At 45.1% G+C, this 26,177-nt stretch overlaps 1 protein-coding gene across 5 annotated transcripts in view; it reads left to right on the top strand.

Annotated features, from left to right (window-relative positions):
• Positions 1–26,177, top strand: part of FANCB (FA complementation group B) — a 62,112-nt gene that overhangs the window by 11,694 nt on the left and 24,241 nt on the right. For 3 of the 5 annotated variants that reach the window (XM_068270704.1, XM_068270708.1, XM_068270705.1), the window contains exons 2-5: positions 1,687–2,653; positions 5,537–5,692; positions 21,534–21,620; positions 22,752–22,880. In XM_068270704.1, coding sequence (XP_068126805.1) covers positions 1,730–2,653; positions 5,537–5,692; positions 21,534–21,620; positions 22,752–22,880 — 1,296 coding nt within the window. In that variant the 5' untranslated portion in view covers positions 1,687–1,729. Of the gene's footprint in view, positions 1–522; positions 702–1,686; positions 2,654–5,536; positions 5,693–21,533; positions 21,621–22,751; positions 22,881–26,177 lie in introns of all 5 variants that reach the window. The other 2 variants (XM_068270706.1, XM_068270707.1) reach the window with 2 other exon arrangements.

Below are 26,177 nucleotides of genomic sequence, written 5' to 3' on the forward strand. Positions count from 1 at the left end.
TTTGAAATATAAACCCTACCCCAAAAGTAATAAAGCAGTTATTTATCCACGTCTTCCGCTGTGTCTTCAACTGTCCCCCATGTGTCTCCAAGTCTTCCCCTGTCCCCCGTGTCTTCTGCTGTCCTGTGTCCTCCTCCTGGTACATTCTCCTCTTTGCTGCACTGTTTTCATGTCCTCTGATATACCCCTTTCATGTCCTCTGATATACCCCTGCTCCATATCGTGCTGTATCCCTAGTGCAGCTTTAGCCTATGTGGGAGAAGTCTAGCAACTTAAAGAGACTCTGTAACAAAAATGCCATCCTTTTTTTCTACTATCCTACAAGTTCCTAAACCTATTCTAATGTGCTCTGGCTTACTACAGCACTTTCTACTATCACCGTCTCTGTAATAAATCAACTTATCTTTCCCTGTCGGATTTGTCGCCCTGTGTCTGGAAGGCTGCCAACTCTTCAGTGTTGATCTGTTATGCACGCCCCCCTCCACGACCCCTCTATGCACACTCCTGTTTGTGTTTATTTAGATTAGGCAGCCTCTCTGCTCTCTTGTCAGTGAGAGAAGAGAGCTGCCTCTGTTAGGCTGTGAAAGGAGAAAGAAGCTGGGCCGTCACATGCTGAGGAAGTACAGACTGGGGCAGAGCTGTCTGCAGGAAGAAACAGTCAGCCTGTCACTCTTCAGTGGATGAGAGCTGCAGGGGGGAAGGTAAACACACAAATGATCTCTTGAGATTCAAAAGGAAGGCTGTATACAGCCTGCTTGTGTATGGATGTATTTTCTATGTGTGGACATACTGTACATCAACCTACTTCCTGTTTTGGTGGCCATTTTGTTTGTTTATAAACAAACTTTTTAAAACTGTTTTTAACCACTTTTAATGCGGCGAGGAGCGGCGAAATTGTGACAGAGGGTAATAGAAGATGTCCCCTAACACCTAGGTTCTCAACGTGTGGTACGCGTACCCCAGGGGGTACTTCTGATGGTTCCAGGGGGTACTCGGGCTTGATATACTTAACCAAGAATAACAAATTTAGAGATTTAGAAAATGATAAATCTTATTTAAACAACACCAAGTTAACATTCTAGCTAGTTAAAAGCAATAGTAAATGCTTGGAAATTGTTTAGAACCAATTATCATGTACTACAATCAAATATATATTTGTCAAGGGGTACTTGTGATCATTTTTACTATGCTAGGGGGTACTTGGTGATTACTGGGTTTTAAAAGGGGTACATACCAATAAAATGTTGAGAAACACTGCCCTAACACACTGGTATGTTTACTTTTGTGCGATTTTAACAATACAGATTCTCTTTAATATTTTTATTGGAGCCAATGGTCTCGCGTGTGAGATAATGGCTCCATTATTGGGCCAATCACTGCACTCACTGCTACTCAGACACATGGGGACAGCAGAAGACATAGGGGGACACAGGAAGAAAGGGGATAGAAGAGGACACAGGGACAGAGGAGGACTGGTGGATCCAGCAGTGGAAGAGGCGGCACAGTGGGAAGGGCAGGAGGAAAATAAGACCTCCCCTGAAAATAAGCCCTAGCACATCATGTGGAGCAAAAATTTATATAATACACTTTCTTATTGTCGGGGAAACATGGTACAAGCAGGCTAATATATGTATGTAGTACTAAATCTCCACACGTTAATTTTTATTTTCTTTCTTTTTATCCCAGATGGCCCATTTTCTTCCAAAGTAAAGGTGTGAGGACAAAGCCAATGGAAAGAGTTAAACCCGCTGAGGAAGTTCTGGCCTACAACGGGCAGATCGTTACATTTCAGTTATCTCAGCACAAAGGTAGCGCCAAAGTTGGCGAAAAAACTATTTTAGCTTTTTCAAGAAAAACCTTTCAGTCAGGAACGTTTACCGAAACCTCCTCCGGACAACACGCCATCCCGTCTGGTGAGTCCGCTGTTGCCTTTGCATGCTCTAAGAGCGTCACGGACTTGAGAACCGGTATAAAATTACCATGCGTTTTGCTAAAGACGCGTGAGAAGAAATCCCGTGGCTCATCCAGGCTGATTCTGCTGCAGGTCCACCATTCCAACGAGGTGGAACAGCGCTTGAAGTTTAAAGTGGGCACCGAAACGCCGGAGGACCTGCGCTTAATCGATGGCCCAACCGTTCTCTGGCGGAAGGATGAGAAACTATTTTATATTTCATCTTTGACATCGGGAATCGTAATGGCTCCAGTCTCTGTATCTGCCGTTTATTGGGCTGGTGCTCTTGAAGATGGAACCTATATTTTCTGTTCAACAAATGGCATTTTGGAAGGTGGATGTTTGCCAGGCCCCTCCCCCTGCGACAGGACTTTTCATGGACGCGAGTTTGTTCTGTACAATACTGAGAATCAAAAAAAGGTATCTGGCTCCTGCCTTGTCCCGCATGCTTATGCGAGTGTACTGCAACACCTCCATGTTTGTTCCGCATGTTACGTCAACGGTACATATAAAACATCTCTAATAGGGGCGACGCATAAGCAGCTGATCTGGTTTCAAGATGGCATTCCGATGCGGGTCTGTCAGCTGCCGTATGAAGGACTTTCCATGCTACAGGTTGCCTATGCCAGCCGAGCAGACATGTTATGTGTCCTGTCCTTTGCTTCAGGGGACGTTTGTGCCATATGGAGAGATGGGTGGAAGGTAAGATTAGTACCAAGTATCTTAATGTTTCTTCCCTTACTTCCAGGAGTACCTGCTTGCAGGACAAATTCTCTGTGGCTATGATCACAATGGGGCGTTGCTCTGGGATGTAACACCCACAATATACTTTAAAGGGGAACTTCAGCCTAAACAAATATACTGTTATTAAGTTACATTAGTTATGTTAATTAAAATAGACAGGTAATATAATCTCTTACCCACCCTGTTAAAGCGGAATATAACCCTGCATTTCAACTTTGCTCTAAAACATTATTTACAACATATTATATGCAACCAGCATTTTTTTTTTTTTTACTAGACCAGCATTGAAAGGGTTACACACAGCTTTAAAGTTCCTGGAGAGGACTGCTCCGGCAGCAGAAGTTTAGATCGATACATTTAAGCAAAACAAAATGTAACAACTGTGGAATGTGACTCACTCTCTCTGACTGTGCAGGAGTTGGAGGACAGCCAAAGAGTGTGTAACATTCCTCACTTGTTACATTTTGTTTTGCTTAAATTTATCTATCTAAGCTTCCAATGCGTCTGCAGTTCTCTCCAGGAACTTTAAAGCTCTGTGTGTAACCCTTCCAATGCTGGTCTAGTAAAAAAAAAATGCTGGTTGCATATAATATGCTGTAAATAATGTTTTAGAGCAAAGTTGAAATGCAGGGTTATATTCCGCTTTAAAGAGACAATGAAGCGAAAAAAATATGATATAGTGAATTGGTTGTGTACTATGAATAATTACTAGAAGATTAGCAGCAAAGAAAATATCCTCATATTTTTATTTTCAGGTATACAGTGTTTTTTCTAACATTGCATCATTCTATAATATGTGCAGATTACACAATATTCAGCATTCAAAATGATTCTTTCAGAGCAGTCTGTGAACTAATGACCTCTCCTCTGGCAGAGAAAAAGTAATTAGTTCACTTACAGTTGAGATAATAAAAGTCAGATAACAGCCCTCCCCACTACTTTGAAAGTCGTAGAGATTAATGGCTTTTTTGCATAGAGATAACAACTAGAGTTTCTTAACTCTTCCTGTACTGGAAACAATTGGACTGATATATCTGATCGTAATGTTTTATTTCTTAGCTGTACTACACATACAAATCATAATATCATAGTTTTTTTTTCGCTTCAGTGTCTCTTTAAAAGAACAGGCAAATGTTTGTGATTTCCTGGGGGCAGCCATCTTTTTGGTTGAAAGGAGGTGACCGGGAGCATGAGACACAGTTCCAACTGTCCTGTATCCCGATTACCCCTCCCAGTTGCTAGGCAACGAGAACAACATCATCAGAAATCCCATCATGCTTTGCACAGCATCAGGGGAAAAATACCTGGGCAGTTTTCTTCTGTGCAGCTAAAAATGAGGCTTGGGTAAGAAAAACAAAAGTTCTGATGCTGTGAAACTGCTAAGAAACACCAAACCTTTTCAGTTCTGCTGAATAGATTTTTAGTCTGGAGGTTCACTTTAACACGAAAAGTTGCAATGCCACACCTATGCGATGTTCATAGTGCAGGCAATGCAGTCTAATGGCGGCAACAACACAATGCACTGCATGCAGTGCACTACTGCAAAATGTGTGCGTGAACAGTGAAGCATACTTTTCATTGACTGTATGCTTCACTGTATTCCAATGCAACTCAGGGATAACGCTCTGTTATATTTCTGCTTTTACAAGAAGCACAACACCCACTGTGAACCTAGCCTTAGGGCCTGTTCATACTACAAGAGCTTTTCTAAGCTCTTTGTGATTTTAAAAACCCTTGCTAACGTGATCCTATGTGTGTGTTCACACCGGAGCAATGTGATTTTGTAAAAATCCTCCATAGCATTGCATTAGCAAAAGCTTTTCAAAATCACTAGCGTTTAAACGGAACCTGAAGCGAGTAAACTTATTTAAAATAAACACATGATGAACCTACAAATAAATATTACATACTAACTTCACTGCTCTCAGAAACTCACCATTTTTTTCTTACAGTGATGCCTTCCAGTTATGACAATATTTTGCCAGAACTGAAATATACCAGTTGCTGTCAGTTATATATCAGCTGCTGCCAGTTACAATTGAATGTGCAAGGTAATGTCCATGTTTCCCTATGGCTCAAGTGGGTGATATTACAGTTTAACAGTGTGCTGACCAGGAAGCTGTTATGTGGGAATGGCCATTTTTAAAATGGAGGACAGAGAATTCCATTGATCACAATGGACAAACAGGATGCAGGAGAGGAGAAAGAGATTGAGTAGTAGACTGCACAGGAGGTAAGTATGACCTGTGTATGGTTATTTTGATAGGCTCATGAAATGAAAAATAACTAAACTATCTGATTCAGGGGGCTGAGTAGATCAAGCAGCCTCCAAAATCACCGCTCCTGTGGCCCGCAACAGCCCACTTTCACTTTCGTGACCTCTGGATCACGACACTGGAATGAGAGACTGTCTCTCATTCACAGCATGCAGGGAGGTGGAGGGGTGGGAGTGGCAGGGGGCGTGGCCAGGGAGAGAGAGCTGTCCAATGGCAGCTCTGGAAACCCTCTAGGAACGCCCCTGGTGGGCGTTTTGAACAGAGAATCCCTCTCCCACATGTTTACCTCTGAGATAGCGATTAAATATTGTTGCTAATCTCGGGGGGGGGGGGAGAGAGCGGCGGTGGGGGAAACACAGGCATGTCATGAGGCAGAGAACATGCCTCTGTATCCCATCTGCCCCCCAAAAAAACACCTCTGGTTCTCTTTAAAAAGCTCTTGTAGTGTGAATCAGCCTTAGGACTGATTACCTTTACTAACTAATAATATGTGCAGTATGGATGTATGAAACACAGCAGACAAACTAGCAGAGGAGGAATTCAGCACATGTGATTACTCCTGCAGACCGCCGACACATGGCAGCACGTTGGGAGGACCCTCGTAGATGATTTTGTTGGGAGGGGGTCTGATCAGCTTCTTCTGCTCTTCAAAGATGATCCAGAAAATCCTCCTGGCCAACCAGCATTCAGACTGACAGACTGCGCTGAAATCAGCTATCCAGTAAGTGTAAAGTTATGACATTTGGGGATAAGTCTGCTGTAGCAGGATGCTGGGTGATTTCAAGTAGTACAGTGTTCTCCCCAGAATTTTTTTCCAGTCGGGTGGCATGAAAAAGTAGCCGGTTGGGGCGAGATGACAGAATGCAGGACCGGCGCTTCTCTGCTTACAGCATAGGAGGAGGTGAGCCGATGACAGCCAGGTGCTCACCAAAACTATCCGGATAAAAGCCTGGGGAGAACACTGTAGTATTCAAAGTTCATGTCTTCCTGTAATTATTTTTTTTTTTTTAATTTATGGAGTTCCAACATATTCTATAGGGCCTGTACACACTGAAAAACGCAAGCAAAATCGCAAGCGCATGCGTTTTTAAAGTGCCTGTAGTTTTAAAAACGCATGCGCTTTTGCCTGCGTTTTTTGTGCGTTTGCGTTTTTCTTGTAATTGCTGATTGGCTAAAGAATCCTTTGGTTTTTTTTAATTTACATTTCAACAGGAATTAGGAGATTGCAGAGTCTTCTGGGATACTGACTTCTGAAAAACGCAGGCAAAAACGCAAGCGCATGCGTTTTTAATGCGTTTTTCATGCGCTGTGTTTAAAAAAGCGCAGCAGGCACTGCGATTGCGTTTTTCTAAAAACGCATCGCACCAGTGTGTACAAGTCATCACGATTTTCATTCTTTTTCAAAAGACCTTGCGTTTTTAAAAACGCATGCGTTTTTAAAAACGCAACGCAAGCGCAGCAGTGTGTACAGGCCCTTAGTGTTGTACAATGTGCAAAACATACAACAATGGGGAGCACAGATACATGAGCAGTTCAACACACTGTACAATCAGGACAGCCAGTGACACAAGTACTGATACATACAACTGATATGTAGTTTGAATAACATCAACAGTACTGATAGATGTGAATGTGATGAATTGCACAGAAACAAAACAAAAATGGGAGGTCCCTGCCCTTGAGAGCTTACAATCCAGAATATAGTGAGGTTGAGACACTGGGGAGTAGAGAAATGGAGGCAGTGAGCGTTAAATTCTAGCTATCGCAAATTATAAGCTTGTCTAAAAGGGTACGTTTGAAAATTTCCAGGGTTGGAGCATGACGGACAGGCCATGGTAGAGAGTTCCAAAAGACAGGGGACACTCATGAGAAGTCCTGGATGCTAGAGTGCGAGGTGGTGACCAAGCTGTCATAAATAAGGGAGAAAGTCTTGAAATGTAATATACAGGACACGTTCAGTCAGTCCCCTGGGTTAGATGTAGAGTCAAGTGCACACAGCGGGGTAAAAATCGTTAGAAATGAACCACTCGTCTTTCAGCTCGAATGACGGTTTAACGGAATGTGTCTACGAAATCAACGGGACCACATCCTGCTTCTTACTGGTTTGACATTTTCTGCTGTCGTGCACTTCACATCTCTCAACATGCTCTGAATTTGCTGTTTGAATGGTCGTTTTATACAATTTTATCTTGTGGTGTGTGTACGTAGCTAAAAAAGTAGATCAGCCTCTTTTGCGCCGTGTGCGTTGTTTTGCATGATACCGCAACATGTTAGCACATAAAAGCATTGCCTAGAGATCTCTATGGACATGTCGGGCGACATTGCTGTGCTGGGCTACACACAGGCGTGTCAACTGTGTAGCTGACGGCGCACTGTTTTTTGCTATGGGGGGGTGGGGGTGGAAGGATGCTGAAGGGATGACGAGCGGCGCCTGCATGATGTCACACAGCGGACGGGGGAGTGGCGCGAACAAGGGGTATTGACGTAGCTGGGAGTGAGTAGAGCTGCCCAGCGGATCGATCGCAGGGATTTTTACTTTTAAAACACTCTTTGATTGACATATGCTTTCAGCAAAAACTAAGTACATACAGTTTGGGGCGGATTTTTTGGGGGTTTTCTGGATTTCTTTTTCTTTTGTTCTGTTAACAATCATTTCTTAATCCTCAATCCCACAAAATATTGTAGTTTCTTTGCACCCTTGTAACCAGGCTGAAGAAGAAACCCAGATCAGGCATTGGAGCAAATCGGACATAAAAACAATCCAGGTCGCCTCCTGCTGGTTGCAATAATCCTCATGTCTATTCACCAATTCTGAAAAACATAAGCTTGCCTCCTTAAAGGGAATGTCTGAGGAAATGAAAAAAGATCGACTTACCTGGGGCTTCCTCCAGCCTCTTGCAGCCGTCCTTTGCCCTCGCCGCAGCTCCGGTGACACCCAGTCCCCTTCGGTGTAGATGTCGACCTCGCCAGGTCAGCATCTACTGCACCTGCACGAGAGCCACTCTGTATCGCGCTAACGTCATCTGGAGTGTACTGTGCAGGCATGACCATGAGCAGCTCCTGCGCAGGCGCAGTGGATGCCGACCTGCTTCTGCAGCAGAGAGGACCGGGAGTGACCGGACCTGTGGTGAGGGCACAGGTTGACTGCAAGGGGCTGGAGGAAGCCCCAAGTAAGTTGATTTTTTTTTTTTTTACATTTCCTTGGATGTTTCCTTTAAAGGACAACTGAAGCAAGAAGGATATGTAGGCTGCCATATTTATTTCATTTTAAGCAATACCAGTTGCCTGGCAGCCCTGCTAATCCTCTGCCTCTAATACTTTTAGCCATGGGCCCTGAACAAGCATACAGCAGATCAGGTGTATCTGGCATCATTGTCAGATCTGACTATATTAGTCACTAGCTTGTTTCTGGTGTGATTCAGACACTATTGCAGCCAAATAGATCAGCAGGGCTACCAGGCAACTGGTATTGTTTAGCAGGAAATAAATATGGTAGCCTCCATATTCTTCACACTAGATTTGTCCTTTAAAGTGAGTCTGAAGTGTTAAAATACATTTAAAGAGTAACTGTCAGGCTGCAGAAGCTAATTTAAACCTCTATTCTCCTGTGTTAAACAGTTTAGAAGGAAGCTCAAAAGCCATTAGTGAAGATAAAAATCTCAGTTACCTTTGATGTGTGCTTATCAGCAAGTCTGTTATAGACCCATAAAGACGCAAGCCGCATACTAAACTGCAAAGCATTCTGGGGCCCTCCCCTCGGCTGCTAATGAGACGTTACAGAAGCTTGTAATCAGTCCAGCGTGTAGCACTGATAAATCTCGGGGCAGAGTACTCTGCAGGAGTCAGCTATTGTTCCTAGCCACATGGCTCATTAATATTCACTGCACACTGTGTTGTTCAAGTAGGAGCTTATCTGTGATCAGGAAGCAGGCAGGACATGACGACACATTTGACAGAAAAACATGGAGCCTGCCATGAGCTGTCAGGAGCATCTATCTCTGCATATACTATATACAAATTCTGTGAAATCCAAACGTGGACAGTGAAATGCATATGTAATGTAAGTACAGCCAATCTTTAGCTACTGATATATGTGTTTATTTTCTCTGAGACCTTATACCTAACAGCTCCTCTTTAAGGAGATTGAAGTCTCTGGGTCCTATAGAGCATAGGTTCTCAACGTGTGGTACGCGTACCCCAGGCTGCTCAGAGGCGTGTCAGCTGTGTAGCTGATGACGCGCTGTGTTGCTAGTGGGAGGGGAGGAGGGATGACGGAGCGGCGCATGTGTGATGACGGGTGGGGGAGCGGCGTGGACAAAAGAATTGACCGTCTCTGGGGGTGAGTGATCCGGGCAGATCGCTTGCAGGTCAGGGCGAGCTGTGTACACGTTCCTCATTATCGGCTGAGGTGGTCGTTATCAGCCACCACAGCCAACTTTAGTCAAGTGTGTATGAACCTTTAAGGTGTCCATACATCAGATGATGTGTGGGCAGATCAACCAAGAGACAGATCTCTATCTGATCGGAGAGAGAGATTTGTCAGCTGCCCAGACACCACAGGCCGATTCCCGATCAATGCCATGCTGAAATTGACCTGGAATCGGCCTTGTGACGCTGGCTCAATGCTGTCCCCCCTAATACTCAATGTCCCCAGTGAACTATACCTCACCTGTCCACGTCCGTCGCTGCGGATTTTCCATCCATACACACATGTTGTTGCCGGAATAACGTGGGCACGTGTGTGTGAAGTCACACATGCGCCCACGTGCACACCGGCAACCATGTGGGGCTCGTGTATGGATGGAGGACTGTGGACAGTTATAGTGTACCGAGGAGGGGGGTATCACATTGAACCTAATCCTGGGTATACTGAGTTGATCCGGCGGCCGACAAGCCACCGGATCGACTCCCGCCGCGTCCCCGCTCATGCGCACAGATCGATTCCCGCTCGTCCCTGCTGGCGCTTCCATATCAGCCGCTCAATTCCCTGCCATTGTCCGCCGGCGGGGATTGAGCAGCATCATCGGACCTGCTGAATATTATCAGCTGGCCGCATCAGCTGCTCGATACACGGTACAGAAACGTACCGTGTATCCCCAGCATTAGGGGGGACAGTGTTGGGGGCTTTGTCGCATTCTTCGCTCGTCCTGATATCGTCTGACACGCACCCAACTGACCAAAATGGCATGAATCTTGCAGCATGTCCGACCGATTCACGCCACCAATTTCAGGCCAAAATCGTTTGCATCATCGATCGGGCATGCTCTTGGCAGCACCAAGTTTTATTCAATTCAATTATAATAATCGAATTGGATGGTCGATCAGACGCCAAGTCACTTTATGTATGGCCACCTTTACTGGCAGTAAAAAAATCTTTATTGTGGTGCCTTACGCTCCTTGCAGCATGTCTAGATTGTTTATTCTTTTATCCCAGGAAAATGTGGAGCTACACTCTAACTCTGTTAATGCACAATATCATATTTCCTCTCCGCCAGTCAATTTAACAGATTGGCCTGTGGGCAGCTCGGATTGCATAACGTTTTGCAGAGATCGTGTATTTGGTCTCCGCAGTAAGCCTGATCTCTTTCAGTAAACCTGTTACCATTACCATTAGTGTCATGTAGCTAGTGTAGTGTGAAAGACAAACATGGAAACAGGGCGCCGGGCAGGCAGGTGTAATGGCTGCACAGTTACAACACTTCTGGTAACGCAAGCGTGTCGTTCAGCAGACAATGTAAATATTACATAAAGTGAAACTTGGAGACCTCTCTGAGAACAGCAGAAAGTTACACGCGCTCACATTACACAGCTCAGAGAGCAAATGACACAAAACAGCAGCGCGCGTTCACCTATATTTTGCTGGGACAAAGTACAAATAAATACAGCAAAGTCTCCGTTATCCGGAACTCAAGCAACTGAAGGTCTCAACTTACCGGCATGCCTGAGTGATAACAGGGACTTTGGTTTGGGTGGATTTTTAGGCTTTTTAATGTTTACTCATTGTCCCCTTGGTTTTTATGTCATCAAGGGTCCTATGCTTTGTAATCAGGTAACACCAGTTTCGTTGGCCAGCTCCTGCTGGATGTTAGACCAGTTCCAAGGGTTCCAGAGAATGTCAAATGCTGTTGGTCCACTCTGTGTTATAAAAATAATATCCAACACTTAGCTACTGTATTTTTTGGACTATAACGTGCTCCTGACCATAAGACGCGCCTAGGTTTAGAGGACAAAAACCAGGGGAAAAATATACAGTATACTAAACCTGGGGCATCCAAGGGGCATCTTGTGGATTATGCCCTTTGTACCTCTTGCCCCCTTGTGCCTCTTGTTTTTCTCTGTGTCCTCTGTGTGTCCCCATGTGTTCTCCTCTGCATGGACACAGTACAGGGAGTCCCCGACATTGCGGCGGGTTGGAGGTTCGTATTGGCAGGCGCTCACAAGGCGGAAACGTCCTGCATTTGGACTATAACCGTGTTTTTTTCCCCCCACTTTTGGGAGAGAAAAAGTGAGTCTTATAGTCCAAAAACATACAGTAGCCTCCAGGGACGTGTAGCATCCTTTCTGTCATACAGTCATCCTGTGCCCTCGTAGTCACTCACTGCTGCTCCAGTCCCCCGCTGGCAGCTTGCCGACCTCGGAGGTCGGGGGCCGCATTGCGTACATTTTTACGCATTCCCGCTAGTGCAGGAACATTAACACATACATTTTTACGCGTTACTGGTTCAATGCGTACATTTTTACGCATTGAACCACTTACACGTAAAAATGTATGTGTTAATGTTCCTGCACTAGCGCTGGACTGGAGCAGCAGTGAGTGACTACAAGGGCACAGGATGGCTGCATGGGGCTGGTAGAAGCCCCAGGTAAGTGAAACTCATTTTTTTATTTTGCTTGGACCTTCCCTTTAATGGAGAAGTAAGTCCACCACCACCTTCCATTTTTCAAACTGTTTTTGGTGTAATTTATTCTACGTGGTGTCTTTGTTTCAATTTACCTTTGCAAGTGGTGGAGGGGTGTTATCCCCTATCCTCCTGATCTACCGAGAGTGACTTCTTAGCTCGAGTGGGGCCGGGTTTAGTCTCCCCACCTGCCATTACAGTAGTGGTCCCCCTTTGTCAGTACACAATATATATCTACTTGTCTTATTTACTGCAGCATAACGTAGATGAAGATGTTTGAGCCCAGGGGTGTAACTACAAGGGAGCAGCCCCTGAGACTGCAGGAGGCCCAGAGCTAAAAGGGGACCCCAAAACTACTTCACTCCCTCTGATAAAGGGGTCCATCCTTCAGATCAGGTGTTTTTGTGGATACGCTTGTTATGGGTGTGAAGATTACAATGTCCACACTTGTTTTATGACCCTTGCAAGATGTCCCCCACCAAGGGCCGGATTTAAGCCAAGGCCACATAGGCCATGGCCTAGGGATCCACAGGATCAAGGGCGGGTGGGTAGCAGGCTATACTGGGGGGAATGGTCACCTGGCTACCTATACTGGAGAAAGGGGGGTTACTTACCTGGCTATCTATAAGGAAGTGGGGTAGGGTCATCTGTCTTCCAATACTAGAGGGAAGGGAGGAGGGGTTATCAGGCTATCTAAACTGGAGGAGGTGGGGAGGGTTGTCTTGCTACCTATACTGGAGGTGGGGGAGAGGGTCATTTGGCTGTCCGTACTAGAGGGAAGGCTCAATGGGCTACCAATACTGGAGGGAGTGGGAAGGGTCATCTGGCCACCTATACTGGATGGGGGGAGGGGTCATCTGGCTACCCATACTGAATGGGGGGGAGGGGTCATCTGGCTACCTATACTGAAGGGGACAGCTATGGACAGTGGCCTTGGGCGGTAAAGAGTACAAATCCGATCCTGACCCCACCCCCAGGCTGTGAGGGTCACCAGGGGTAGGCAAGGGAAAGGGTGTGAACATTTGTAGCCCCATTGAAGTTGCTGGGAGTCCCCATGATTTATAGTTACGACCATGTTTCTATGCCTTTCTTCACTTGGAGCCATATATTGTAAAACCTTTTATTTACTGTATACTGAAGGCTGTTGATAATGTAAATTGTTCTGCAAAATGTTCTCAGTAAAAAAAATGAATGAAATTGAAAAAGAACTCTCTGAAAAGCAGCAGTGCCCCTTCACTAAAACGGTGACAGGTCCACTTATGTGGCAAAGGGCACTATGGGAAGTCCAGTAATCATTTCCAGCTAACAGTTGTTATTCTCCTATGACCTCCTCTGAGCTGTTATGTGTTTGTATCCTGTGGGATGCCGCACTGAAGTGCTTTTTGCACGTAAAGGCCAAAAGTTTACATTTGTTCGATCGCTAAAGTATGAAAGCTAAGCTCGGATGATCATATTTTTCTGGGTTCAAAACTCTCAACTTGCTGTCTTCCCTTATGTTTTAACTACTGTACCTAGATGAACAACGTTGTATACATTACAACACCACATTCCAAGAGATTCAAACGACGACAACAGCGCAAAGATAGCTGCGCATTAAAATGACCATTACAGCGACATCTGAGGGCAGGGATAAAACGTAATGTTAAATATCAAAGGTAAAAGCTGTAATTTGTTTTGCGTAGGTTATAGCTGCATTGGAACATTTCATTAGCAAAGGGGAGTCTGTACTTCCTGAGAAATGTTACTACAGCCACTGCTGGTCTCTGCATATCTCAGAAGACTACAGAGTTGAAATAAAAAAACAAAAACTTTAGTATGAAAATCCTGCCTAGGTATCAGGTTTCACACGCAATTTGCAGAATGTTTACTTGCTGCAGATAACACACATTTACTGTGCTTGTCAGTGCATTATTCTCCTCAGACAGCCATCCCTGTCTAGATAGTTCATCCACAGAGACAAGCAGCTGCCGTTTAATAATCTTTTGTAGATGACAGGTCTCACTAGCTTAAAGAGACACTGAAGCGAGAATAAATCTCGCTTCAGTGCTTATATTCAGCAGGGGCATGTGTGCCCCTGCTAAAACGCCGCTATCCCGCAGCTAAACGGGGGTCCCTTACCTCCCAAATCCCCTCCGTGCAGCGGGGGATCTCTTCCGCATTGAGGCAGGGCTAATGGCCGCAGCCCTGCCTCACGCGCGTCTGTCAGCGCGTATCTCCGCCTCTCCCCGCCCCTCTCAGTCTTCCTTCACTGAGAGGGGCGGGGGAGAGGCGGTGATGCGCCGCTGATAGACGGCGCTGAGAGGCAGGGCTGCAGCTGTTAGCCCTGCCTCAACAGCAGCAAAATCTACGACCAAGTTGGTCGTAGATTTTGCAGGGGTGGGTTTGGGGGGTAAGGGACCCCCATTTAGCCGCGGGATAGCAGCGTTTTAGCAGGGGCACACATGCCCCTGCTGAATATAAGCACTGAAGCGAGATTTATTCTCACTTCAGTGTCTCTTTAAAGTACACACAGGATTAACAGATGTAGGTAAAGGGATTACCCACTCCCCTCATGATTTACTGGTCTGTCACCCTGGCCACTGATCTGTCACCCTCTGTCAGTGAGTTGTGAAAGGAATTTAATTACCTGAAAAGAACAGATACGCAGAGGGAGACATACAGCAGTGCTTAGGAGCAGCTAGAGAAGCTATTCCCATACCAGTTTTAAAAAATATGTTAATGGATAGTGTTCCTTTAAGGCTTGAAAAAAGAGAGTAGAAACACAAATGTCACCCGCATGGTGGAGGGCAGAAGTCAGAGAGGACCGAGCAATTTGTGACCTTCGTGGGGTCCAGATGGGAGACAAAGGTTGTTGAGAGATCTTCTGAGGTGAAGATCAGGGACATTGCACGCCTAGCTTGTATAAGAGCTAGTCTCCATGTTTGTGTCTGCGCCAAGTGCGTGACACCCTTATGAACTACAATAAGCTTTGATGGGAATCCCCAATGGTATTTTATTTGAGCTCTTGAAAGCATTGAGGTGACATGTTTTCAACTTCCGACGCTTCTGGCGTGACTGGTGAAATACCTTCATAGATTTGGATGGTGCTCTTCCTCCGTCCTCTACTTCCTCCACTCGGCTTACGGAGGCAGGGAGGGAGGGGACACAGGTGGAGAGCCGCGCTTTTTCTTTATGGAGGACAGCAGAGCATGGGGGGGGGGGGGGGACTGGGGGGACACTGTACAAACACAGTGGCTGGGCATTGTATGCAGAATGTACCTCTGTGTCCTAATAGGATTCATCAAACCCGTCTCGGGTTCTCTTAAAGCAGAGAACAATGCCTCTGGGTGGCTGGTCAGGAGCAGGCCGAGTCTAAAGTGCCTGATGAATCCTATCGCAAGTAACGGTTTCAGTAGTGGCATGTGCCTATAGAAGTTTATTGACATGTAGTATTAGCTCCTGGTAGTTTTCAGGTTATTCCTCTGATTTTGGTTATCGAGGTTTGCGGTTCTGCTCTGCTTGCAGCTCCTTGTGGGACATCTGCAATTCATCATGCTTAGTTTCAAGTAGATCTGTTCTACTGCCCAGAGAAGCTATCGCCTGTGTCAGTGAGGCCTCTACATGTCGGAGTTTCAACTGGAACTTTCCGACCATGTTGTTATACATTTGCTTGAGACTGTCCTCTAGATCCCGTTTTGGTGAGGCCTTTGTTCCTTCCTGAGCTGGATCGGGCCCAGTCCGGACCTGCATCAGACAAGGAGTCTTGTGAGCGGGCTGGGGAGCCACGGCCATCTTGTGTCAGCATGACTGCAGCACAAAGTCTTAGATGATTGGCCATGACAGGCCTTTGCTGCTGAGAAGAGCCGAGCTTCTTTCTCCTGGACATGCAGAAGGGGTGGCTGTAAGTAAGTTGGCAGTGGATGCTGGCGAAAACCCCCATTTTGTGGCAATTGGAGGTCAGAAGTAGCGGAGCTACATGGCTGCTTCCGCCTCCTAGCGCACCGCGCATGACCACTGCTCTTAGAGACTTTCACTGAGATTATCCTTCAAAGATTGTGGGCCATATGCAATTCTCTTTTTCACCTGAGTTTTCTCCCAGGAGATAATTTCTCACCTTTAATATGGGGTCGGGGTGACCAATGCGCTCCTCACAGTAAGATTAATAATAAATCACAAACCAGCCTGCCTGGTGCGCTTTCAATCAGCAGGGGTGTATGCCCTTAAGTAAATAATATATTGGTAAGATAATAGCGCTCAACAGGTCTTTCTATATAATCCTTGGATTCAAAATAGCCTCACTAGGTTTACATCATACTCCTCACATTAAGATATGTATTGAAGAATGTTTAAAACAGGGACTCAAAAGGTCCTAATATAGCAGTCCCGCTGCTCCACTCCGGGAACACCAAAGGTCCAATTGATGATGGTATTCTTCTAAAACACACACTGATATCTTTACAAAACACAACTTGATCATCAGAAAAAGTCCTAGTTCTCAGGTCCCAAATATAAACGCTGTCTGGATCAGGGAGAAAATTCTACAGCAGCCTGCTTTATCCTCATAGAGGCAATATTTATGCTCACCAAACTGAATTGCCAATCACAGCAGTTGGCAGAGATCGCGTCTGGCCCAGCCTGTCAAATGATTCCAATCCTGCTGTATCTTCAGCCGTTTTCCAGACGTACATGCAAAAGAAGGGTACACTCTATGGTATAGTACGTTTGAGGACCATCACCCCAAAGTGAACCACACACAATCTGAATAAAGTGACCCAACACCTAGGTATCTTCCTCATGCACAGTCTGTAGTGGAGAAGTACTAGCCTCTTACCAAATGTTCTGGCTGATCCAGCTTGACCAGCATGCTCGCTTATTCAACAACCTTTTCCTTTACAGCATCCATATAGCAGCTTCACCTTAGGCTCAAACAAACACTGGCATAGCGTAATACTGTTTTATTTCACATAAAAAGGTTTAAAATTGCACTTACAATGTTGCAGATAAAAATGCGCATATCAGTAAAATTCCACGTGGTCTAGCGTCTCCTTCCGCGTTTTGGACTCCGCCCAACTCGTTTCGTCACTGGATGACTCATCAGGGGCATGGCCCAACTACGGAGGAGACGCTATTTATGTACACTCTACTTCCATACTCTTCATGTGTTAAGGTGCCGCCCACCTACTTGCAACAATAGGCGTAATCAGCCACTCCTCCTTTTTTCCTAACGCAAAGAGGAACAGAAGATCCTGGAAACAACTTTTATGATCATGCAATTCTTTTAAATTACAACTCCCAGTACAAGGAGGTTGAAAAGGTGTTTAGGAGACATTGGGGGCTATTGAGGAGTGATCCGGTTCTAGGGGCAGCACTACCGATTAAACCAAAGTTTATTTACAAAAAAGCATATAATTTGCAGAGACAGCTAGTTCGTACATATATTGAAGGCCCAAAAGTCAAAAATAGAACTGATGCATGGGGCCAGGTTGGCTTTTATCCATGTGGGCACTGTACCACGTGTGAAAGAGCACAAGGAATTAGAAGTAGAGCTGTGACAAGCACAGTGACTGGTAAGAGTCACAAGGTTCGGGAGTTCATCCACTGCTGCAGTTCGCATGTGGTTTACTTGTTGGGGTGCCCATGCGGACTGCAGTATGTTGGTAGAACAAAAAGAACATTAAAGGCACGGGTTGGTGAACACATTAATAACATACTGAAGGGCTTCCAGGGGCACAGTGTTTCAAAACATTTTGAGGAGGCACATGCTAGGGATCCAAGTGTTTTAACATTTCAAGGGATACAAAAGTTAACCACCAAATGGAGGGGGTGTCACAAAATTAGGGAGATTTCCAAGTTAGAAACGCGGTGGATATATGAGCTCAAAACTATGAAACCTGGGGGGTTGAATGTAGAACTGGACATAAATTACTTTATAGCTGATGATTAATATCAGGGGGTGGGGAATATACACTGTACATTGTTTATTATTATATCGGTTAGGAATGTGTTAAGGTGGGCACACCAGCACTAAAGCAATGTCTCATAAGGGGTAGTTTGTATGGGGTATGAATGGAGGAGGGATATTGGTGGGCAATTACGCCGAGTAGTTGATACTGATAGATAGGGGGGCGGCATAGCCCACCCAAGAGAGTGGGTGTCTTGACACGAGGACCCCATGGGAGAAATGAAGTATATGGCAATGATGTGACTGCCCCAACCTGCATATAATTTACTCCTGCTGTGCTGGTAATGACAGTATGTAGGAGAGGGCTATTTGAGCCATTGAAAAGCTAAAAATAGACATAAGAGCGAAGTGAATTTAAGTATTAAGTATATGTAGGGGCATGTATTCTATTTAACCTAACAGAAAGTCAACCGAGAGCTATACTGTGCCCAGTGTACATTGTAACCTGGTGTGTGCACACGGGTAGTACACGGGCATCAGAGATGTTTGTTTACGAAGCGCTGTTGCGCTGTTTTTTTCTAACACCATGGTAACTGGGAGGGGGTGGTACCTAGTGGTGTGTGGGATGGCGCTATTGGGTAGTTGCCAGATGGAGTCCGAAATGATTGGGTGAAGAATCCTTGATCCGCATTAGTGCGGAGAAATCAATGGGGCTGCTGGGTAGGCGGTTTTCTGGCTGTTCGAGTAGAAGGGGAGGACGGCAGTGGGCAAAGGAGGAGTGGCTGATTACGCCTATTGTTGCAAGTAGGTGGGCGGCACCTTAACACATGAAGAGTATGGAAGTAGAGTGTACATAAATAGCGTCTCCTCCGTAGTTGGGCCATGCCCCTGATGAGTCATCCAGTGACGAAACTAGTTGGGCGGAGTCCAAAACGCGGAAGGAGACGCTAGACCACGTGGAATTTTACTGATATGCGCATTTTTATCTGCAACATTGTAAGTGCAATTTTAAACCTTTTTATGTGAAATAAAACAGTATTACGCTATGCCAGTGTTTGTTTGAGCCTAAGGTGAAGCTGCTATATGGATGCTGTGAAGGAAAAGGTTGTTGAATAAGCGAGCATGCTGGTCAAGCTGGATCAGCCAGAACATTTGGTAAGAGGCTAGTACTTCTCCACTACAGACTGTGCATGAGGAAGATACCTAGGTGTTGGGTCACTTTATTCAGATTGTGTGTGGTTCACTTTGGGGTGATGGTCCTCAAACGTACTATACCATAGAGTGTACCCTTCTTTTGCATGTACGTCTGGAAAACGGCTGAAGATACAGCAGGATTGGAATCATTTGACAGGCTGGGCCAGACGCGATCTCTGCCAACTGTTGTGATTGGCAATTCAGTTTGGTGAGCATAAATATTGCCTCTATGAGGATAAAGCAGGCTGCTGTAGAATTTTCTCCCTGATCCAGACAGCGTTTATATTTGGGACCTGAGAACTAGGACTTTTTCTGATGATCAAGTTGTGTTTTGTAAAGATATCAGTGTGTGTTTTAGAAGAATACCATCATCAATTGGACCTTTGGTGTTCCCGGAGTGGAGCAGCGGGACTGCTATATTAGGACCTTTTGAGTCCCTGTTTTAAACATTCTTCAATATATATCTTAATGTGAGGAGTATGATGTAAACCTAGTGAGGCTATTTTGAATCCAAGGATTATATAGAAAGACCTGTTGAGCGCTATTATCTTACCAATATATTAATTTCTCACCTTTGATTTTAAATAACTGTCCAGTACTTTTCAACAAAAAAAGTACCAAAAATGTGGTAAAAAAAAGTACTACTAATATTATTTTGAGCATATTCTTGCCTTCTGGGGGCTTAAAATGCATTTTATTGACAAGTTGAAAAATATGACCTAGAAGAAAACTCAGGTGAAAAAGTGAATTGCATATGGCCCTGTGTGTCCTACAGAGATTCACTGAGATTTATTTGGTTCTCTACAAAGACTGTGCCTGGATTTGGTGTTATGGAAGAAGCACAGCACAAGTAGCCTCAGTGATGGTGTAACTTACAACTTGACCTGTGTTTTCAGTCCTAGGTAAATTATTGTGCTAAAAGCAAAATTGTCATGGGGTCCTCTGCCTCCACTCCCCCTATGTAGCCAGTCACACACATCCCTACCCACTCCCCGCCTTGCAGAGTAGTGTTGCATTTACCTGCTCCAGCGGCATCAGGTCTCCTTCTTTCCTCCGCAGCCTCTCCCTCTGTGCTGCACGGCTCCTGAAGCATGTCACGTGATCGGGAGCTGACTTTGCATCCTAGAGTGAGTGGATGCTGAGAGGAAGAGGAGATCGGACTCAGTGCTGGATCAGGTGAATATTAGAGTGCTCTGCTTACTCTGCAGAAGGGCTAGACAGAGTCTCCTTTATGGTGGTCACCGGCGAGGCTGGGTGCTGCTATAGCACTAATTGTATAGTAAGGGTAATTTGGGGTTCCGACGATCGCCGGACCAAAATTACTTCTCCCTCCGAGTTCCTACGACTTGGAGGGGGAATAGTATTTAAAGTGGATCCGAGGTGAACTTTTACTCATTGCATAATTGTGTTCCTTTCCTATAGTTTATAGGGCATTCCTCAAGCCAAATACTTTTTTGTTTTCGTTTTAATACTCTAATTCCCTATAAACTAAATAAACCACGCCCACAGGTTTTCAGAGAGCCTTGGCAGTAGCAAGGGCTCATGGGAGCTCAGTCTGAGCAGGAGGAGGTGTTACTAGCCATTGATTTCAAAGGCAGAGGGGAGATTAGGTTTTTTTCAAAGGCTGAGTGCTCAAGATACAGATAAGCTTGCCTGTGTGTAATGTTTACAAACAACATGGCTGCTGTCATTGTATCACAGGAATAATCAATCATATTCTATTAACCACCCTGGCGTTCTGATTAAATCGCCAGGGTGGCTGCGGGAGGGTTTTTTTCAAATAAAAAAAAAACTATTTCATGCAGCCAACTGAAAGTTGGCTGCATGAAAGCCCACTAGAGGGCGCTCCGGAGGCGATCTTCCGATCGCCTCCGGCGCCCAGAATAAACAAGGAAGGCCGCAATGAGCGGCCTTCCTTGTTTTGCTTATATCGTCGCCATAGCGACGAGCGGAGTGACGTCATCGACGTCAGCCGACGTCCTGACGTCAGCCGCCTCCGATCCAGCCCTTAGCGCTGGCCGGAACTTTTTGTTCCGGCTGCGCAGGGCTCAGGCGGCTAGGGGGGCCCTCTTTCGCCGCTGCTCGCGGCGAATCGCCGCAGAGCGGCGGCGATCAGGCAGCACACGCGGCTGGCAAAGTGCCGGCTGCGTGTGCTGCTTTTTATTTGATTAAAATCGGCCCAGCAGGGCCTGAGCGGCGACCTCCGGCGGTGTTGGACGAGCTCAGCTCGTCCAGACCGCTCAGGTGGTTAAAGCTGTTTGCAGCTAGATTTGCTGTGTAAACTATCTAAACTTTAGACAAGATATATAGACAAGTTACTTGTTATAGTTAGTTTTTCATCTCGGATCCGCTTTAACACTGCTGGGAATTTGAGCTGCTCACCCTGCACCCAACTCACCAATTACGTATGCATCACAGGGGCTATTGTTACGCCCCCCCTGATAAACAGATACATTTATTCCTACATTGTGTATGCAGGGTTCATGGAGCACAGATATATTTCCAATCAGCATTTGTTCCTTGCAGGGTGTGAATTTGAGAACTCCCCGCGTAGATGTCTGTTGAGAATGTAATGTGTTTTGTTTCAGGTTGATTGCAGAGATGATAAGATTACCGACAATCAATATCAGGAGAACCATTTGCTAATGGTGCAGACTCTTGAAGCAAGATTACAGGTTAGACTTTAACGAGATCGATAGAAACTAACGAATGCACGCTATTCCGCGCTTCTGAAAATGAATCAACAGCCGCATCATGTGTTGACACATTTCTTCTAGGCGTAGGCCTGATCTCCTGTGTTTAAATTCATTTTCTGCTATGGTGCAGGTTGGAGACTTGCAGGCAACCTGTCACAAAAGAAATACCGTCCACTGTTCTCCAGTCTTGTCAAAGGAAACCCGAGGTGAAACTAAACATAGGCTGTTTACAACAAATCTATCCTTATACTCCTAAAGATGGCTTTTTTTTTAGAACCAAAAGATTTATTTTCTGTGAATAAGCTAAAAAAAAAGTGTAATGTACGCCCTTATATAACTAATACTATCTTTCAGTGTCACAGAAGCCAAAATATATGAAGTATTAACCTTTTTTGTTACCCGTTCCCTGCACTCAGACACTGTTCTGCGCCAGGCAAGAGTTTTATGACTGTAATTCCTTATCAGTGACGGTTACCCTATAGTCCGACTGGAAAAAAAACTGATCACTTGCATACTTAAGGCACCTAACACAGTAGCTGTGACTATGCGCGTTGAAGCCAGTTGCCTTGCTCGGAAAACGCTCGTCATGACGGTTTGCTCGCGTTTCAGGGAGGGAGCACACTTGCAGGTCCGGTTTCCTCTGCAATTTCTAGGTCTCTTTACGTTCGCTAATTTCCACACGTATTTAAATTGCACAGCTTTCCTTTTTCGCCCACATGATGTGCATGGGAATGCAATTACAGTATCTGAAAAATCGTGGAACGATCATGGCAAAACGTTAGCGGAAAATGCAATCACAAAAGCCAACGGAGACCAAAGGAATTGCAGGGGAAGATGGCCCTGCAGGTGTGCTCTCTCGCTAAATGTTAACTCTTTCAGGCAGAAAAGAAGAAAAGGAACACAGCTTAGCTATTTGTATGATTGGCACTGTACATGCACAGGACTATCTCATCATGTCACATGTCACCTCGGGGATCCCTTATAAGGAACCCTGTGTGTATTGTATATGCCTCCCGGCAGAGGGAGGGCTGGTTGATGTATGTAAGAATGTTGCAGCTCTGTAAGTTTCACCACTTGCTCTTTATACGGTATCTCTCCTCTGCTCTATAGGCCAGCCTGGGTTCTCTTGAAGAGATGGAAAACCACCTTCATGTTCAGGAGCGGGTGCTGCAGTCCTCATGTGAGGCGTTACTACGCATGTGCCGGGGCCAGGAGACACCTGTGTGCTCTGCTGAGGAGGTAAAACTAACTGTCACCGGTCATGTTCTTTTCATGGACAAAGCCACACTCTTTATTAACTGTTCTTCCAGCCAAGTACTTCTAACATAAGGCATCTTGTAATTGGTCCCCTTTGTCATTATTGTAACAAAAAAACCAATTGCTCCACCTTGCTCTTTGTGCTCATTCACAGTGGTGACGCACCGCACATAATGGTGTCCGATAATTAGCGTAATTGTAATGCTCTTTGATGTGCATCAGAAACGCATGCATAAGATTGCGCCCGTACATTCGTTGTGCACTGTGAAGGAGCCCTGCTTTGGATTCTGGGCCAGCGCCTTCATGGAGGCAGAATGGGCAGTTTGCCGAGGGCTCCAGACCCCAGCTGTTTCCCCTCAAGTCTCCTTCCCTTAAAGAGAATCTGTATTGTTAAAATCGCACAAAAGTAAACATACCAGTGCGTTAGGGGACATCTCCTATTACCCTCTGTCACAATTTCGCCGCTCCTCGCCGCATTAAAAGTGGTTAAAACAGTTTTAAAAAGTTTGTTTATAAACAAACAAAATGGCCACCAAAACAGGAAGTAGGTTGATGTACAGTATGTCCACACATAGAAAATACATTCATACACAAGCAGGCTGTATACACCCTTCCTTTTGAATCTCAAGAGATCATTTGTGTGTTTCTTTCCCCCTGCAGCTATCTTCCACTGAAGTGTCAGGCTGTTTCTTCCTGCAGAGTGTAGACAGCTGTGCCTGTATGTAATTCCTCAGTATGTGAAAGCCCAGCCAGCTCAGAGGAGGATTTATCCAGCTTGTAAAACATAAGAGAGAAGAGAGAAGCTGCCCTAATCTAAATAATACACAGGCAATGTGCAGAGAGGGGCCTGGAGGGGGGAGATGCATCACAGAACCACAACACTGAAGAACTTGGCAGCCTTCCAGACACAGGCTGACAAGTCTGACAAGAGAGAGATAAGTTGATTTATTACAGAGATGGTGATAGTAAAACGTGCTGCAGTAAGCCAGAACACATTAGAATAGCTTTTGGAACTTGTAGGATGATAAAAAACAGGATGCAATTTTTGTTACGGAGTCTCTTTAAATAATGCACATTGCCTGGCTTTCCTGCTGAGCCTGTCTCTTCCACTTTCAGCCATAGACCCTGAACAAGCATGCAGCAGATGTTTCTGACAAAAATTTGGACAATGTTAGTTGCCTACTTGTTTTAGGTGTGTGATTCACACACCACTAAGGCCAGAAAGATCAGCAGGGCAACCAGGCAACTGGTATTGTTTAAAAGGAAATAAATATGGCAGCCTCCTTATGTCTCTCCTTGGGTTCCTTTTAATCACTTAAAGGGACACTTAAGTCAAGCAAAAAAATGAGTTTTACTCACCTAGGGCTTCCAATAGCCCCCTGCAGCTGTCCGGTGCCCTCGATGTCTCCCTCCGATCCTCCTGGCCCCGCCAGCAGCCACTTCCTGTTTCGGTGACAGGAGCTGACAGGCTGGAGACGCGAGTGATTCTTCGCGTTCCCAGACACATTAGCACCCTCTATGCTGCTATATGGTATATGATATATGCTATAGCAGCATAGATGGCACTATTGTGGCCAGGAACGCGAAGAATCACTCGCGTCCCCAGCCTGTCAGCTCCTGTCACCAAAACAGGAAGTGGCTGCCGGCCGGGCCAGGAGGATCGGAGGGAGATGGCGAGGGCACCGGACAGCTGCAGCGGGCTATTGGAAGCCCCAGGTGAGTAAAACTCATTTTTTTTGTTTGACTTAAAGGGGAACTGAAGAGAGAGGTATATGGAGGCTGTCATGTTTATTTCCTTTTAATCAATACCAGTTGCCTGGCAGCCCTGCTGGCCTATTTCTCTGCAGTAGTATCTGATTAAAACCAGAAACAAGCATGCAGCTAGTCTTGTCAGATCAGACTTATAAGTCTGAACCACTGAAACACCTGATCTGCTGCATGCTTGTTCAGGGGCTATGGCTAATAGTATTAGAGGCAGAGGATCAGCAGGGCTGCCAGGCAACTGGTATTGTCTAAAAGGAAATAAACATGACAGCCTCCATATACCTCTCTCTTCAGTTCCCCTTTAAGTGTCCCTTTAATGCAAAGTGAACGTTTTAAACTGATCGTTTTTAAAACTTCATGCGCTGCTGCTGCTGCTTGCACGCTCCCGCGCATGTGAAAATAGTGGGAAAAAAACCACCAAAAAAAAAATACACTTTTATTTCCAAATACTATATTGTCACCATACTTTGTACTAGGGACATCATTAAAATCTTGTGATAACCAGGACAAATAGGCAGATAAAATGTGTGGGTTTTATGTACAGTAGCAGTGTTTATATAAAAAATATAGAGGACGAAATTGGAGAAATTGTGTATTTTTTCATTTTTTCCTTGTTTTCCTCTTTAAAATGCATAGAAATCCCCAAAAGCCCAATTGGTGGTGAAAAAAACAAGATATAGATCATTTCATTGTGATTAGTAGTGATTAAGCTATTGGCAAATGAAAGGGATGAGCACTGAAAGGTGAAAATCGCTCTTGTCCGTTAGGGTAAAAACCTCCTTGGGGTGAAGTGGTTAAAGGGCCACCTAATATCACTATATTATTAGGGCGAAGGGGTCAGGGGCCTTATGTATTTTATCTAGAACAATTATGTCAAACCGGTCCTTTGAGAGCCAAGGTCTTCACACATTTTTGATACAGCTCAAATGAATTGATGGGTCTGAATCAGGAAAGGTGGGGTCCATCAGGGAGAACACAGACCTTTCTTTCTTAGTCTATCTTAAACACTGGCATGGATCTGGCCCTCCAGGCCTGGAGTTTGACACCTGTGATCTAGAACCAACCCTGTTTGGACTCCTGACTTTACTGTAAAACTTTTCACATAATCAAAAGTGCTTTTAAATAAGAACTTTAGCAAAAAAAAAGGGAAAAAAATAAATCCATACATTGCAAAGTGAGAAGTTTAAAAATAGATGAGGGATCAAGAAATGATTTGTATTGGCCATATGATTGATTTGTTCATATTGTTTGATCCACAATCAGTCTGCAGGTCATCATCTTTACTACTAACAGACATGAAGAAAAACAGAACCAACTGCCGTTATTTATAACCACACCCCTAACAATGTGATAGGCTAAAAAAATTGTTTTACTATAGATATACATATGCGCAGAGGGAGATAATGGTTGCTTGGCAGTTGGAAACAGCCGATATTTCCCACAATGCAACAAGGCTCACAGACAGGAAACTGTCAGGACCTTGGTACTGACATCACACGGTGGGAGTGGTTTCAC

The sequence above is a fragment of the Hyperolius riggenbachi genome, chromosome 2, assembly GCF_040937935.1.
Source record: "Hyperolius riggenbachi isolate aHypRig1 chromosome 2, aHypRig1.pri, whole genome shotgun sequence".
In the NCBI taxonomy this organism is placed as follows: domain Eukaryota; kingdom Metazoa; phylum Chordata; class Amphibia; order Anura; family Hyperoliidae; genus Hyperolius; species Hyperolius riggenbachi.